The following is an 18,376-nucleotide window of genomic DNA, read 5'->3' on the forward strand; positions in this document are numbered from 1 at the left end:
TGGACTACTCAGTGCCCACAGCCTCTCTGGCCTCCTCATGTCCTGGTCTGGATGAAGCTAAGGGATCTGAAGAGTAAATGGAAATGGCTCTAGGAAGGTTCAGGCATCAGTCTGATCTAACAGTGAAAGCAGTACAAGGATTCCTGTGATTTATGTTATGTTGTTATGCTTTTCACCTGATATTACACTTCAGCATTGGCATTTGTTCTTTAAATCTGCAGCACCACTCAAAAGTTTGGACACACCCTCTCATTCAAGTGAATGGGAAGATGTGTCCAAACTTTTGACTAGTTGTATGTCAAACATTTTTTTCTTTCTTGTACTTTAATCAATTTAAGCACTTTTCCTTCAGTTTTCATGCCTTTCTCACTCTTAAGAGCACGGGGAGCTGGGAGGCACAAGGCAAGAAAAGAGGGTCAGTGCCTGGCTTCTGCATGCAGGCAACAGGGAATTGGCCTGAGGTTAAGACATTTCATTTCCACTGAGGACAAGGGAGGATTTAACATTTCAAATATGATTCTAAGCCTGAAAAACAGTTTATTGAACCATCACATCAATGCTGTTCCTGCTCATTAACTAAGCTTTCATCAGGGTGAAGGGAAGAACGAAAAAAGGCAATAAGAGAAGTAGATATATTGATGGGTATATTGACAGGTGTGCCTAATCTCTCTCCTCAAACCAATCTAAAGATTGCTGTCTTGCGGAGAAAATCAAGAAATAATTGCAAAGGGTAGCCATGTGAAGATGAAATATCTGTGTTTGTGGGTGGGGGTTGGCAGAGGAATAGAATTGCCTTGTCTCTTTATATCTCTGCTGTGCTGACTGCTGGTAGTGACATTAATATGACTGACCTCACCACAGAAACCTCTTTTCCCCTCTATCGTCTTCACCACAATCGCCCCCAGCCCCAATTCCCAACCCGTTCTGCATCAGTGGTGAGCCGCCACCAAAGACCAACATACTCACTGTCCTTCCATCCAATCCCTATCTCCAATGCTCTGAGCCTCCTCCTCCTTCCCTCCCTTCTCCTCTCACCCGACTCCCAACATTCCCATTAGTTTGGCGTTAAATGGCCCCTGTGTTCCTCTGAATCTCAAGAGGCTTTTGGGGTGATCCCAGCCCCCATTCCCCTGAATGGTTCTCTTTCTGAATGTTCACACACTGTGACCGGCTGCTTTATATTCTCACTGTGTTAATAAGACGTCCAATGGAGAGGGCTACAAGAGACACACAGATATTCCATACGTTCACAAATAGTACTGTATGTCTTAAAACATGAAGGAAGACAGGCCTCCTGAGAAATGCCACTTGTATAGGGCAAATGAAATCGATTGTAGAGTTGAGCTCCCATGTGCACAACTCTACAGCTGTTATGGATTTTTGCGTTTCTTTTTATTAGAAATCAATCAGCTAATTGAGAGAGAATAGTTGAAAGTGATGACCGTGTAGTACTAAAGCTGGAGGCTATTATTGCAATGTGGCTGGGCTAAATTGCATTTGAATCAACTGCACAAAGACCCAAAATGGAAATGAATTTAGAGTAGCTGTCTGAGGGGCTATAAATGAAATATTTAACCAACTGAGCAGTGTGAAACTGAAGCCCGTAACTGTGTTCTGTCTTACCGTGGACGGTGAGGGTGGCCACTGCTTCCGCCTTGCCCACCATGTTCTCTGCCACGCAGGTGTAGGAGCCTACATCAGCTGGGGTCAGACGACGGATCTTCAGGGTGTGGTCCTCACGAATTTCATATCTGGATGAAAACAGGTATTCAGACACAAATATTGGTCAAGTTCACAAAAACTTTGTGTACACAGAGTCAGAGTAAAAACGCAACATGCGTCAGCTGACGATGTAGACAAAAGCGCGCAGTGAATCAAACAAAGAGAGGGAAAGGGTGAGGGAGGAGGGTATTGTGTGATGAAAGGCAACTAGTTGATGAGTCATACCTTCCTTTGGGCAGTTCTCCATCATCTTTCCTCCAGCGCACAGTGGGAACTGGGTCACCACGGGCCTCACACCTGAACTCTACACTTTGGTCCACCAACACCACCTGGCTGCTGGGGCGGCGTACAAAGCTGGGACGCTCTGTAGAAAGACCCAACAAATTAAACATCACAAACACATCACAGAACGGTAGTGCAGGAGAAATGTTTTGATTAAGTTAAAGTCATGAAATCTGTGGCTCTGATTTCCTCAATAAATCTTGGTTTTATTCTTTATAGTTTGAAATTAGATTTAAAGTTGGATAAAACCCATAGTGGAAAAGACCATCTTGGAGAGAAGCCTGGTTTAAATCATTTTGTTATTGGCCTCGTGATGTGTCTTGTTTTATGTGATATAATGTAATGAAAATAATGAGTAATAATGTGACATAATCTTATTTAGTTTGAGGCACAACATCACAAGAAAATGGTGTATGGTTGATGACACACATTTCATAAATCCAAAATATACTCTTGACTAGACAGTACACATAGAGTAAGTCACAAGACAGAACACAGGGCAGGAAACAGTTACTACTTTGTGGTAGAGTTAAGGCTTTAATTACGCGCGACAAGAAACTAAACTGATTGAAGACAGGACACCTTCTGTCATCTTGTTAACCCCATGACCCTTAAGTCCAGCCCCGACTCTCTGGTCACCAGTCCCAAAAGTCACCACAGCATGTCCAATGTTTATTTTTTATATTCACTAAACCTAAAGAAGCCATAGCTTTCTGTTGCTTTGAACACATTCTTTCAGACTTGGTCCCTAAATCTATCCAGGGTGGCTTATAAATAAACAGAGTTTCTGGTTTATGATACTCACTCTGACAAAAGCTAAGGGCTTGCGTCTTTTAAGCCCTGAGTGTGTTATTTTTCTGTATGTACAGTGTAATTATTTATCTTGCCAAAGCCAGCTTTGTTGTTGTTCCTTATGACAGATTACAAGAGGTCTCTGAGGAGGAGAGGTAGAGGAAGTGAAAAAGCTAGCGATAAAATCAAGAGTCTGGACATGCTCTCTGCTTCGGACACAGAGGAATATAGAGATCAGAGGTCACTTGTGGTGAAATAGGGTGCAGCTGGTCAGAGGAGAGAAGCCGCTGGGGTCAGTGTAGGTTTCATAGTTAAGTGTGAGATTGGAGGTCATCTCACACTATCTGATAAAGGTCAGTGACACCATTTAGTTCTCTGGGAGACAGACAATCAAAGCTTAACATCTGGATTCTGTTTCTCACTGCAGACAAACAGAAAAAAAGCAGTGTGTGAATGTGGGCATGCGTGGTTTTGGGTTGTATGTGGGCTGAGAATAAAGTGGACAGCAGATATAGACACTCTAACAGAGAGAAAAACAGGTTCATTACCAAGCACTGTAAGTTCAGCTATTTCACTTTCCCGTTCTCCAACCATGTTTGTGCCGACGCACACGTACTTCCCAGCATCGCTCTTCCGCGCATTTGTGATCATCAGCTTCCCTCCACGAATCTGAGGAATAGAAGAGGAGGTGAGAGGCTAAACATGGAGAGGAAAAACAGCAATATTCAAGTCTGTGATGCTTGAGGCTGTGTTTGACACAGAGAAAACAGAAAACAGCATAGGCCAAACATTACAAAACATTTCCTGATTACACTCAAGAATGCCTGTGAGCATTTACTTACCAAAAGGTCATTACAACACCATGATAAAATGTATTCACAAACACGTAATAGCTTGGTGCAGAGGAGTTCTTTTTATTGGGCTTTGCTCTGAGACCAACTGGACTACTCTGTCTAGTGGTTTTGTGTTCTTCCCACTCAGCTTCCACTTGAAGTCTAAATCACTATCAGTCAGCCTGTTCCTCCTCAAAGTAATCTGAGCCAAAAAACACTTTCCCAATCCAACACAACCGCAGGTCCCTGAGGGAACACCTGAGGCAGTGCAGGACTGCGAGCACTTTTCCAGTTGCTTCAAAGGGCTTCTGGGCAGTTTCGTCTATTATTGTAGGGAATGTTTTAAAGAATAGGTTTCTTGGAATGTTTTCTGTGTGTGAATACAACTACAGGTGAGACCAAGTGAACATACATTCATGAAGAACACACACACCCAGCAGTGAATGTGTGTTTGTCCAGGTGAATGTCATGTCTGTTATTTCCCAGGGCTTTGATTACAGGCCAGAGGAGGTGCTTTGTTCTCAGGCAGTCAGAAAGGCAGCACAGGCCCCAAGACAGGCCCCTCAGCCCTTCTCTCAGCTGACAACCATGCCAGTCAACACAGAGACAGACAATAGCATGGTGCACCAATGATCTCTGTGTCTTGATAGGGCTTAAGGTTTAAAATGCACACATCAGCCTGCAAGACCAGGACCACCACCTGCAAGCATGTCATCGATACCCTCATTAGAGAACCACTGACAGGGAACTTGACACAGAAAAAATCAGCTTTCTCCATGACTGCAATGTCAAACTCAAGCTCTCCTACATGTGTGTTGACTTGCATGCTATTATATGTCTCTCTCCAACACTTAACATACCAGAAGAAAGACAACAAGGAGTTTTCATCCCTTGCACGAAGAACAAACTTAAAACTGTGTATATCCTGAAAAATGGATTTTAGTCCTCATAGAGCAGCCAGTCTGAGTCTACGATTTCTTGAAGGACAACTTTGCAACCGGACACATTCTTCTAGGTTCTGAGGCATTCCTCAGCCCTTCACCCCTGTTTAATATTCATGGTAAAACAGGAGGCAGAGAGACTTGAAGAGGCTGTGGAAGGCTGGCTTATTTAGGGCACCCCGTGATGCTGGAGGGGTTTGAAGTATCATTATGTTACTGTTTGTTTGAGGAAAGGCTTAACAGCTAAAACACTGTGACACTCACAAAGGCCCAAGGTCAGGGCAGACCATACAGCAGAGAAAGAAGGGGGGGGGGGGTGTACTGTTGGTTCCACAGGGCTTTGACATGAGGATCCACTTAAGGCTCTGTCTACTCTATCCATATTCTTACCACCATGTGTCTGTGGCAGTTTCCCATTCTCAGAAGGCATATTTGGAGTGCCAGAGCAGCAGGGACTCTGAGAGTTGGCTAAAATAAATGAATGCAGCAGCGGTCCTCTTTTTCTCTGCATGCATATCCTCTCCACACAACACAGCGCAGCACACAGGCGGCTGAAAGCCCCAACAATCTGACCATTATCCCTGCATTACTGGGAGATGGCTCTATCCTGTTGCCTTTTGTCTCATGTCATTTGGCAGTGCTGATAATGCAAAAGCCCCCATTCAGCATGAACTCTGTTTGTATTCACACAGCAGTTCATTTTCCAGGCTGATAATTAGCCACAACTAGTACACAAAAGAAGGAGAACAATGTGCAGCATTTTGGACATTTATGATGCCGCAGACAGACTTTTGCTCTTAGCAGACAATGGTCTAGGTTTAAATACTGGAATTTTTCCTTTTTCTGTTTATTTATCCTTCCCTCATTGTTCCTGAAAGACCTGTTTGACTAAGTTGAGAGGAATGCAGACAGCTGCTGCTAGTAGCACAGCAGCATTACAGGGTAATAGTCCTACTTCACTTTTTATGGCTTGGTGGGAAACTTTTCACAACCACCCCACATGAAGTCATGAATATATGTGAGATGGTACACAGCACATCATTGGTGTTTACACATAGCTGACTAGAATAGATAGGAAAACAGAGAGGGTTCTCTCTGATGTGTCTTCCTTATCTGAAGTTCATTCCTCTTTATGTAGAAACCACCAAAGTAAAGTGCAGTACAGAGAGAGAAAATCCCCATTGCAGGTGGTTAGGTACCTCGCTCTGATTACCAGTGATCACCAAGGAGACTGCACGTTCCAGCATGTTGCATGGTGGGAGGAATGGACTGAACCAAACAACAAAGCAGGCAGGATGAGAAGCCCTTTGACGAGCTCAGCTGTTCATCACATTATAAAGATTCCACCCACTGCTTCCCTCTACAGTCCCATATTCACTCAGACCACATTTGCTATACTGTAAACATACACTGGGCATCGCATCATGATTGTCCTTTTTGCAATACAACTTGATACGTTAACATGGGCCACAGGACATCGCCCAGACTCCCATCTGTCACCACAGTTGATTACATATACTTCGATGGTCATAGATGACGTCTAGAACTACTTTAAAAGTGGTCATTGTGGAACACTCAGTCTGTGAGATTTTGTGCTTGACAGGAAGTTTACAGTGAGCAACACCAGCTGGTCCACACGGTGTTGTTAAATCTACCAGACCCTGTTTTCAGTTCCACAGAAGGCCCAACACTGCTTCAGGCTACAAGGACACAACTTTGAGTCATTTAGCCTGTGTTACAGCAGCAGTGCAGAAAATCACATATACAGCAGTGAGAATAAGCCCTCACTTCCACCATGCACATGCAGGGGGTAGGATGGATGTTATTGCAGAAATGATTTATAAACAACAGAAATAGTGTGTGAGTGTTGTATTCAGTGGGGCTAAAATATAATTATGGGAAAGGCCATGTGCATGAGAGCCATGCATAACGCTGAGTTGAAACAGGGCTGCTTTGTCCTCAAAGCACCTCTTCTTTAACACTCTACAGTTAGCAGCATGAGATAGTTTAACATTAGGTGATAGCCAAAACTGAAAAGGTAAACGATAAAACTGATTAATGCATTTTTTCTTCATACAGGAACAATTCTCTAATACAAATTATCTTCAGTGTCAGCTCAGGAAAAAATGGGATGTTGCATTTTGCCCAAAATATTATTTACAGTGGAACAGCAAGCACAAATATGTGGTCAGATGTGCAGACATACATTATAAATGCATGAATCAAATGATTAAATAACACACGACAGATAGTAAATTCCTTCAAGACCACAAGAGTTCACTATGTGGCATAGAAGTTTTCGTGCTTATCAGTGACTATTGATTAAACTCAGGGACAGATATGATGTGATTCTCTTTAAACTAGATTATGCGCTTGTTTCTTTCAATTATGCTGCTCAGCAGCCAGACACAGACTCTTAATCTTCTGCCTGTGCAGCTTAGGAAAAAAAAAACAGAGAGAAAGAATACTTGCACTGTTTAGGAGTTTGAATTGCCATCAGAGCTCAATGTGCCCAACCTCAACAGACAAAACTATGTTTTGTCATGTACGACCCTCCGCTGAAGACAGCCAATAGTGATAAATCACTGTTTTGACTTACCCAGTAATGAAAAAGTATTGAGCACAAGTAGTCCAGGCTGGATTTCAGCACTATGCTGAAGGCATACAGAGTGGAACATCTTTATTAGTACCTTGTATTTATTGTCTGGGGCAGATTTGATTTTCCACGACTTTACTGTGAAGTTAGCTATCGTCAGCACTTGGGGGCCAAACTATTCGATTACTTAATAACTGCACAATGTGGAACCAGAACCTTAAAACCCCACCAGTCGGATTGTGAAAATGAGATCCAGACACACTGCTAACTACTTCCTTCTCACTATCTGCCTGTGTTAGCTGAGTGCTGAGTCAGAGCCTTCACATCCCTGAAGCACACATCCAATCATTACAAATTAAACACAACACAAGTGTCTTCCTGTTTAAGGACAGAGAGTTGTGTTTGGTAGAAACAGTTTGAACTGGGATTATTAAAGACAGGCCTTTGGTACGACTGACTGATACTGCAGTGCTAGCTGTGCTGCTATTTTAATTAAAGCCGAACAATTGGTGGTGTTTTGGTTGTAAATCAAATGTAGAGTGTTGTTTGGATTCTGCAGGTGCTACTGCTGCTGAGCACAACTTTCTCTTCTTTGATTCCAGTCAGCTCGTTTCTGCTTCCTGATCTATGCATTTCTTAGTTGATTTCATCAGCATGCTATCCCCAATCAATGCACTGCTGCTGACCAGTGGAGCAAGACTGATTTTATACCTCAGTCATTAAAGGTTGTAGCCACCAAAATGGGTCGTTTTGGGTTTAGTAATTGCTATATGTGAATGATGAGCCAAACAAATCAATGTTTCAACAAACACTGAAGTGGTGGTAATGGTTTGACCTGCATCACTGGGTCAATCTATCTTACACATTTAAACACATCGTCCTTATATACAAAGCAGTCTTCACACATCAATATATTTGACTATGTGTCAGCAATAACAATGTTAAAGTCAATCTGCTTACAGTGATTCTTTCATCTCGGTCATCAATGTTTACGCCATCTTTTTTCCATGATATGGTGGGTTCAGGATGCCCACGTGGAGGTTGACATTCCAGGACTGCTGGCTCTCCAGCTGCCACAATCACATCTGCAGGGTTCTGTCTGAAATCATCACGAAGAACTGCAGAAGACAGAAAGAGGAAAAAAAACATAATTTAAACAAGATGACAACATGTTATTCTTTAGGAAACATACAGCAAAGGAATAGTTAAAGAGGCGGATTATTACGTTGTTTTTAAAAAAGCATAACACTTAAATTTGTTGCTACATTTACAAAGTCGGAGTCAGCTAGTAAAACAGCAGTTAAGTGTTTTGACACACATAATTAGTTCTGCACAAAATGTTGGGCACACATCACTATTGATTCACTGCTTCTAGCCTGCCATGAAAACTAATCCCATCAAAATGTCTTTACAGTATACAGTATTGACTAAATAAAGTAAAAGCTTGTACAGCTGCTATTTTTAATGGCCTGCTTTCTCCCATATAACCTTACTGTCAATATGTTTTACAACAGCGATGATGAACACATATCAGCGCCAATCATCATCTCTAACAGCAATGACCTTCGTTTTTGTTAAGTGAACCACACGAACCTTCATATAACCATGTACATACACACACACACATAGTACACACTGATCATCGGCTCTCCATCATCGCGTTTTCATCTCTCCCTGACACTCCATATTTACATCCCCTGCACTCATACACCCGTGCTATCTTGACATAGATGAAAATCTACATTAGATCTAATCTACCTTTACTGCTTTGCTAAGTACTTCGGTAGGATGTGATTCTTATTTGCACTGATTTCTCTGCTGGAAGTGCTGTAAAAAAAGATGACACAGCGATGGATTTTCATTATTCCCACACAAGAGGTCCACAGCTTCTCATTCCTAGGTCTAATTTGTTGATACAAATTTGATAGTGAATAGATGTGAAGGTTTGCAGAGATTAACTGAGCATTTCTTATTTTCATTCGGGAATGCTGGATGCAAAATTACAAAACCTGCCTCACCTAAAATCATTAGTCTTTGCCTGCCGGCCTTATCAGAGTATCATTACCACCTGGTAGTTGCAACAAGCAGATCAATGCATATCTATTTTCTGAAGGGCAGAGTAACAGCATATCTTTGCTCTCTGTATCTCCGGTGTTAAAGATAAACTGGAGGTTTATTGAGAGCGGAGAAAGTAGTGAAAGAGCAACAAGCTCTCCACTGCAGACGGTATGCCAGTAATCATTTTCCCAGCTCCAGCGCATGTACATATAAAAACATATGAAAACAGTGCTTGTAAATTTTAGTCTGAAATTCAGGCTGCACACAAAGTATGCAGGGTCAACACAGTGTGTATGTGCATTGTTATCCCTTTGGATGCATGGAAAAGTAATGTTATTTTCTCTGTGTTTTGGGGATAAACGGAGCTTTGGCCGCCAATTGTCTCACGCTCCTCAGCTTGCTCTAAAGTCACCTCAGTCACAGATCAAAGTCAGCCTCACCCCAGGACCCCTCACCTACTGACAGCCAACAAATTCCTGACTAAACCCTTTAAGCACTTAATTGGTCATTCCGAGCCCAGATATTGCTCTCTGCTTCTTGCAGTGTGGAGTGGGAATCACATTCAACAGTAGGAACCAGGTTTTAGAGGAAGATGGGTGGTAATAGCTTCCCCAGTCCTGCACTGCATAATCATACCTACAATTCCCTGCATACAGCTGAAACACTATAGCTTCAATTCTTAAGCACAGGAACTGTATAAATCTGAAACAAAGCAAAGTGATCCATCAAATATTCTGTGACTCGTATGCTGTTGAAAAAGGCAGAAATGTGCACATTAGTGTACACAGATGAATAACCATTATGCTAGTGACCCCCTAAATGTCCTGCGCTCACACTGATCCAACTCAAACTCAGCAGTGCAGCTGTGTGGTGTGTGAGGTAATTTGCTGTAGTTAAAAGCAGATACAGTCATCCTGGAATGCAAATGTAAACGCTAAACATCCGATCCATTAGAGCACCAATTCCAATGAAGAAAAAAAAAAAACACTGTGTATTTGTATCAGCAAGGTCAACCTGCTCTGAGGAGCATTACTGTAAAAGGCAGCCTTGAGTATCAAGGTGAGCCAAACACCTGAGACTCCACAGACAGCCTTAGCTTTCTTTCTTTTTTTCTTCAGTCAGCGTTAAAAAAGTGTAAAGATACTGCATCAACAACTGGTGACAACATTCTATCAATCAAGACAATGCATACTTAAGAGATTAAAAGAAAAAAGAGTGTGGGAGAGAATGCATGTTCTTTCCTGCACAGCTAATGCAGAGCCTGTAATAAACGTTTGGGTGAGTGAGCACAGTAACTTTAACTGTGACATTAAGTGCACCTCGTCTCCTCTCAGTGGGTCTCTACCTCCCCTGCTGGCCTCACCGTAACTCTTTCGGCTAACATGCAGATGCATCTGTCTCTCTGGAAAATAAAGGGGGATGTGTGGGGAGGAAATGAGGAAAAAAAAGGGATGCTGTATTGACTAGTTGGAGGCCCGAGGGAGAGCTGGCATCATCCACTGTTTACACCAACAGCGCTGTGACCTCCACCCCTTCTGAACAGCATTCACCCCCTACCTCGCTGCTCTCTCTCCTCCTCCAAACCAACACCTCTTTGTTATAAACACAGCTGAGTGCAGCGCAGCAGACAGCCCCGAACATCTGCGTAGCGGAAAACAAAATCCTCTGGGATGGAGGCAGAGAGAACAAGAGGGAGACAGAGGCAGCCAGACAGTCTGTCAGACAGACAGACAGACAGATGAAACCCATATCTGGATGGGGTGCAAAGCCCCAACTTTTCTGCCAGAAGCCCTGCCAGATCCAGAGCTGTGGTGGAATCGGTTGCCTCTGGCCCTACTGGTTTAAATAAGGCATCCACAGTCCCTCCTTCCTGTATACATACTGCATAAGGCTCTGCATGCCTCCCTCTCTAACTGTTCCTGTTCTGGGACCCAGATTTAGGTGAAAAAATGGGATAGAGTGGCTCTCATGCTGTGTGCTGTCCTAAAGAGAGTGTGTATGTGGTGTGGTCTGTGTCTGTCTTTGGGATAATGAGCCTACTCTACCATTCTGTCTCTCTAGTGAGTCTGCAGCTGTCCCCTAGCAGATAATATTTCCTGCACTATTAACAGGGAGGCCAAACTCAATGTGTATGTGTGTGTGTGTGTGTGTATGAGTGCGCATTTGTGTATGTACTGAGAGATTTTCAGTTTGTGGCTTAATATGTGGAAATGGGTCAGAGTCACAGGTCCCAGCATAGAGACACCTCTTTGTCTGTCCTGGATTTGCTCAAATATGCTGATGATGGGATGAAACAGAGTGAATATCCATACCTGGACAGATATCAATATGCTCTATCAAGGTAAAGGGATGCATTCTGCATTGCTTTTCCTCTTTTAGCTTTCCAGTGGACTAAGAACAAAACACATCCTATCTCATCTGGCTGCCATATCACGCTGCTTGTCAACCATATCTATCAATGCAGAGGTTTAGTCTGCAGTGGCAAACATCTGTTAAGCCCAGTCTAACCACACTCTACTGTACTGTATGATAAATCGCTCCCCAGGTCCACAGTAGCAAATTGGAGCTATGCTGAGGCTAACACAATTAGCTACCATCATTTCTTATATTCAAACCCCTCCTTTAAAGGTCAGCTGAGATGGCTGCTCTCAGCTCTGAAAACTCCCAGGTTCATCACCCCCACAAACTATCCACCCACACAGTTATACACAGGCACAGGCACACCAGGCAAAGGCACAGGCACAGGCACACACAGACACACACACATGAACGCACTCTTTTCCAGAGGAAATTGAAAACAGATGTTTAAATGTCAAATTAAAATGAGATTCCCGTGCTACCCCTCCAACATTAATGAAAATGAAGACTTAATGCCACACACCAGTCTGGGTGGGAAGATCAGATGAGCTTTGTTCTGAGGAAATTAAACCAAGTACAACAAGCTTCCCCACAAATCTTTGGAAGGATACAAAAACAGGCCCACCGGGGAATTAAAGATTTATCAGAAGGCACCCGGAGTCAATCCTGCAGAGACACAGAGCACAGCATGGGTCTCGCCTTTGGCTTTGGATTTTTCCTTGAAACAGAATGGACACAGCTAGCCCCAGGGAGTGCAGAGGAAGCAGAATGAATGATAGCAGCAAGGAAAAGAGACTATACATGAGTGAGGAAAGAGAACAGTAGATGAAAGGGGGGGAAAGACAGAAACTGTTCCATAAAGGGGAAGAAAATATGACTTTCTTCCATTCTGTCTGTCTCTCCCACGAAGTTCTGCTTCTTTTAAACTGAACAAATCTACTCTGTTTGCTTCACAAGCTCCCACAATATTATGCTATCACTGCTCAAACATCATCAAATATTACCTGCAGATTTAAGGTGGACACAGCAACAAACACTGAGAAAATATCAAATGGCTAACCATTCTCAGATGTTCTTGATTACATGTCTGCTTAAAGGACCAGTGTGTAAGATTTAGTAGCATCTAGCAGAACAGACTTGGCAGAAATGGAATATAATATTCATAAGTATGTTTCAATTAGTATATATTCACATACAAATAAGAATCACTGTGTTTTCATTACCTTAGAATGAGCCCTTTATATCTATATACGGAGCGGGTCCTCTTCCACGGAGGCCGCCATGTTGCGCCGCCATGTTTCTACAGTAGCCCAGAACAGATAAACCAAACACTGGCTCTAGAGAGGGCCTTTCGCGCCTTTTCGTGAGTTTCGCAGCCCGCCTAGATTCTCCTACTCACTTGGAAGAGGAGGGTGAGTGGAGGTGTATTCATTTGGTTGCAATCTGCAACCTCACCGCTAGATGCCGCTAAATCTTACACACTGGTCCTTTAAGGGCTTGACTGCAGTAGAATTTCAGCTTCTTACCCATCCATTTTTTTTATCCTATGCTTATATTATTGGATATTTACTGTAAGAGCTTCTGCATGATGCAATAACAAGATGAGTTAATGTCTCAATAACAGCAAAATACAAACATCCAAAAAAAGGTAAAAGCATGGATGTTTCAATATTTCACATGTAAAAAAAAAAAAAACACATTCACAACAGCTGAATTGTATTAAAATATACCATATTCTAGGCAAATGACAGGCAAATGGGGCTTACAATAGCTGAGGTCCCCTCCAGTCCATTCCTACTTACTATACAACAGAATTCCTCTTCCCCTTCATGAGTATTGTTTATGCCATAAGCAAAAATCTTCCTTATTCACAATGCAGCTATGTTGTGTGGTAAGCCCTCACATATTGATGCTCCTCACCTTGCCTCCAGCTCTGTCCTGTGGGACAAACACCTCTCATTCTCTCCTTCTGTGTATCTCTTGCTTTGTCTCTAAAATTCTCTCTACCCTCTCAGCATTTGACCCCTTTATCTTACCTCTCTCTCAGCTTGAACACAGCTTACATCAAAGAGAGGCTCATAGTGATGGTGTGTTAACCCATGCCACTCTATTGCAAAGGCTGCTGCAGGTGGATAATTTGCCAGCGGCATGTGTGTGTGTGTGTGCGTGTGTGTGTGTTTGCACTGTATAAATCTGTAGTTTTGCTGGTGGGTGTGAAGATATAATAGGACTCCTACTGTACTCAGGAGATCACTGCTTCCCTCCTCTCCCTCCTCCTTCTCATTCCCTTGTTCCCCCCTGACCCCACCACCAGGGAGATGAGATTGGACACGGCAGACTCCCCTCTCTTTCTCAATCTGGCTTTCGTTCCTTGGCTCTGAGCTCATGCCCTCTTGCCCACCCTGAAGACACTCTATCCTATCCTGCAGCACGCAACCTGCAATGAGCATGCTCATAATACTGTCTGGGATGGGTGATTATATATATAAACTTCACAGCTATGTACACATACACAAGTACCGAGATAAAACTGACAAGTAGGGAAGCTGTAAATAAAAGTGCAATAAACTCATCATACATTTTCCTGCATATGTTGTTCTTTTAGAATTTAATTTATAGATTTCACATTTATTTCCAAATGCTACTATATTGATAAATCATTTACAAAACAATAGCAGCTCCCTAGACAACTGTGACATTCAATATAAGGTCACATCTGTAGAGTCACATTGGTTAAAAACCCATGACAGCCTAAGTGCCTGGTCGACCACAAGACACCTTGTGGACACCCGTAAATATGTCAACGATAGCAGACAGACTATTAACCAACTGGTCTTTAGGGTTTGCACCTGCACACCCTGAATGCCTTGAGGTCATCCTCAAGATGTGATGTCATGTCACAGAACGGAGACAGGATGCCTTGATTAACTCATATAAACATTCAGAGGCGGCGCAATAAACTATGTGAGTCCATTTATAAATAAACAAAGTATATGCAGAACCGATAAATGATATAAAATTGGACTACGTGCAGACACACACACACACACAATGTTTGAAAATAATTTGAAGACATCTTGACAGTTGGAAATCAGATGAGACCATGACGCTGCATTTTGATCAGCATCCAGAGAATGAGCAGCACACATGCTACTAACTGTAGAGATACAGATGTAAATGATGCCATGTAGGGAAATGAGTCAGGCTGGCCCTGCTGATGTAGTGTGGATTGAAGCAGGGATAAAAGCTAGGGGGGGTAAAGGCATTTACACTGTGCTGTGCCAGGTGATTACAGTCTATACCTGGCACTGGCAGCCTACGCAGATGGCTTTGTGGACCTTTCAGTGGCACAGCACAGGGCTTTTCTGCACTCACCGTGGCCCAGTAAGGCTGCAGAGAGCTGAATGCAAAGAGTTCAATCTCAGCTTCATTCTTTATGTTACACACTTCAACAAAACACATGCAGTCCTTGTGTATCAGAATCCAAAAGCAATTATGTCTGTACATAAAGAAACACAAACATATGTGGACACACAGACACACACACATTCACCACATAAAGGAAACCCTGCCCCACAGACGTACAGACAGAGAGGCCATTGAGTGCCTGTGTTTGTTTAAATGGTCATAAGTCTTCTCGCTGGGCTTGGAGAGAGAGATGGCGTTTGGCGAACACAGCGAAAGGCACAGAGGGCAATGGGGAGGTAGGTTTATGTGAGTAACTGAGTGAGTGAGTGACTTGGCACCTCATAGTTCAATAAACAGTGCTGGTTTGATTGGAGTGCTGGGTGAGCAGCAGTTGGACTAAAATAAAGAGTGTTTCGAGTGCTGGGGCTGCACAAGCTGGAATGTTGGAGAAAAATCACGGCTCAAAAACGACTCTCCCTCCATCCAAAAAAATTTTAAAAAAGGGAAAAATACAAATCCTATAAAAACCTGATAGGAACACCCACCACCACCACAATGCAAACTGTGTAATAAACATCTGTATGGGATTATCACATTTAAATTTAATGTTTGAAAAACATAGAGGGGCTATTTGTGGGGTTTCAGCTCCCGACAAATCGGCTCCTACACCCACCCTATCTGCATATGAAAGTGATTTCAGGGCTGTTTTGATTCTGAAGGAGAACACGTTACCTGTTGTGGAAACACAGCATCAAGTTTGGTTACTCAGACATGTATAGTTTTCTCATTATGGGCTGGCCAATCTAAATAACATATTCCGTGTACACAGCATAGAACTGATGCCAGTGGAATCCAATCTGTTTCCATTTTCAACCTCTTTTTAAGAGTTTCACAATGTAGTAAAATAATAATGAGGGAGATAAAGGTGGGAGAAGCAGGTAAATAAACATATTTTACAAGTAGAGAATTGCCTTCGTTTGCATCACTCTTGCAACAAAAAATGACTTAATGACATAGCTGTGGCAACACTGCAGTTGTCAACACTAAACTGCCAGTGCTTAAAGAAGCATGTTTATGATATGTCCTCGTTTGGCAAGCCAGGTTGCACCGGTGCTTTCAGGTACAAAGGTACCAAGTGAGTAAAGCATGTCTTCCGTGTTGTAAGCCTTGTCTATAGGTGGAGCTCTGGTGCCTATTCCCTGAGGACAAGGAGGAACTGAAAACCTCAGTAACCTAGCTCTCACCACTCACTGTATAGCCTCAAGCTAAAAGCTCTCTGCAGAGGTACAAAAGAGTAGATGTAACACTATAGTGCATACAAACATGTACACCTGTACAGTTTGCTATCTCATTCTCTGTCTCTTTCTGCCTCTCACACACAACACACACAGATGCAGTGGGTCTCTCTGTGGACTGTGGCGAGGGAACAAACTGCTTCCAGCATGCACATAGGTTCATGAAACATGCACAGTATAGACACAATGCCACATGGCAGTGGCATTCAGCAACATCTTGAAGGCAGGAGAATAATTATTTCATCAAGGCAATGTGCAGCTAGTATTTTGCATGTGAGAAATTGCCATTCTATTTATATGTATATAAAAAAAATACTACACTATGTAGCCAAAATGTGAATGCAAGTATATCCTGAACACTATGTGTCTCCATGGTTATAAATATGTGTTGGTAAGCTGTTAAATAACTTCATGATTTACATGCCTCACTGGAAGTGTTTCCTAATTAAAGTATCTGTGGACACAACTTGGACCGATTCTCTACCAAATAAATAGTTCCTATGAAAACTGCTGACAGTGTGGTCTGTGGATTATCCAGGGTAATGGGACCTTGATCCAGTAAGGAGATGTTGCTGTAGATTTTATTAAAAAAAAATTGAATTTTCCATTGCTGTGAGCGCCACCAACAAATTTCATTCACCAAAGTCTGGCAAATAAACCCAAAACCAACAGCATATAGTACTAGAGATAAGTGAGAAAATATTTTTTTTGTCATTTTGGGGAACCAATCCTTAAAGTATTCTTCCTTTTTCCCCCCGCTATTTTTCACTGATATTCTCTCTTCTGTGTCTGTATTCGGCTTTACTAAACTATGGCAGTCTGTCTGAGGCTTCACAGTGTAATAGGATTTTACACAACACAGAATTGGTGAGCATATGCAGATCGCACATTTGTCACCACAGAATGTTCATTACAGTAAATCCCTTTACCTCCAGAAAAGCAAGCGTAAACACGCCAAGAGCCATGGAATATCTTTATCCACTTGTGCCTAAATCCCGCTACGTGTTTTACACAGCTCTGTTCACATTGTGTCCGTGATGTTTGCTGACAATATCTCACTGTGAGCTGCCCTCCTGTCTGTGTGGCCCCACCAGCTAAGCATCTCCCAGCATCTGCAAAGATGAGGGTCTTATTAAAACAATCTTCCCAATTAACATTCCTGGCCCCTGGAGCCCCATTGCCCTCCTCTAGACCTTACCCCTCCTCAGCCCTATGACAAAGAAGCTGTGTAGGAACCTAACCGGCCACGGGACCCTTCAATATGACTGGGATAAGAGGGGGATGTGAGGCAACTTGTTTTTCTTCCTGGGAAACCAAAATCTGTGTGGTTGACTGTTTTTACATGTGTGTTTGTGTGTTCATCTGTGTAGCGCATGTGAGAGAGAAAAAGAGAATGAGGGAGAGAGAAGGAAGATACAGGGATGGATAAATGAGGTAGCGCACCCGTCAGCGTAGTACAGTCATCACAAATGCTTCTAATTTGATGTGACATGCAATGATGTGGGCTCATTTGCAGAGGGTGGATTTCTCATGATCCTGGGCAGGAAGGGGTACTGTAAGAGGAGCCTGTCAGCTAGCTAACTCACACCATCAGAGAAATTACATCTATAAACACAGCATGCTTTCCTGCAGAGTGCCATTTGACCCGCCGCTTACCCTTGTCTGCGCATTTCGGAGTACAATTATCTGCTCCAGATCTTTTCACTTCTCTATTAGCCTGAGATCTCAGGACTAGATTACAGGACACTCCCAGTATTTCGCTCATCTTCCCAAAACAAAGACATACTACTGACAAACAGCAGAGACTGACACAATGTTATTCTACAGCGGTGCTGTGCAAACAGGACCAGGGTAGGGGGAATTAAATCCTGGTGTGGGGCTAGAGGAGAGATCGTTTACAATGAATGAGGGTCTGGATATCATATTCATATCAGTGATAATAGATATCACAAACATAATAAAGCTCCTGCTTGCCCCTCTGCTCAGCTAGACCTTCCAGTGGTTAATGTACAACAACTTCCACTGTTAGAGCGCAGTATGGCAGAGTCCAGTATGTTTGTGTGAACACTCATGTATAGGCAGGCAGGTGTG

The 18,376-nt window shown here is 42.8% G+C and overlaps 1 protein-coding gene and 1 long non-coding RNA gene across 5 annotated transcripts in view; one reads left to right on the top strand and one right to left on the bottom strand.

The window, feature by feature from the left end:
* Positions 1-2,051, top strand: part of LOC122983445 — a 30,471-nt gene extending 28,420 nt beyond the window's left edge. For both annotated transcript variants that reach the window (XR_006403704.1, XR_006403703.1), the window contains exons 4-5: positions 1,683-1,765; positions 1,962-2,051. This is a non-coding gene — a long non-coding RNA (uncharacterized LOC122983445). The remainder of the gene's footprint in view (positions 1-1,682; positions 1,766-1,961) is intronic.
* The window catches only part of robo1 (roundabout, axon guidance receptor, homolog 1 (Drosophila)), a 128,400-nt gene that overhangs the window by 34,604 nt on the left and 75,420 nt on the right, over positions 1-18,376 (bottom strand). For all 3 annotated transcript variants that reach the window (XM_044353161.1, XM_044353162.1, XM_044353160.1), the window contains exons 3-6: positions 8,127-8,284; positions 3,345-3,465; positions 1,948-2,086; positions 1,624-1,751 (exon numbers count right to left, since the gene is read on the bottom strand). In XM_044353161.1, coding sequence (XP_044209096.1) covers positions 1,624-1,751; positions 1,948-2,086; positions 3,345-3,465; positions 8,127-8,284 — 546 coding nt within the window. The remainder of the gene's footprint in view (positions 1-1,623; positions 1,752-1,947; positions 2,087-3,344; positions 3,466-8,126; positions 8,285-18,376) is intronic.

The sequence above is a fragment of the Thunnus albacares genome, chromosome 6 (genome assembly GCF_914725855.1).
Source record: "Thunnus albacares chromosome 6, fThuAlb1.1, whole genome shotgun sequence".
NCBI classification, from domain to species: domain Eukaryota; kingdom Metazoa; phylum Chordata; class Actinopteri; order Scombriformes; family Scombridae; genus Thunnus; species Thunnus albacares.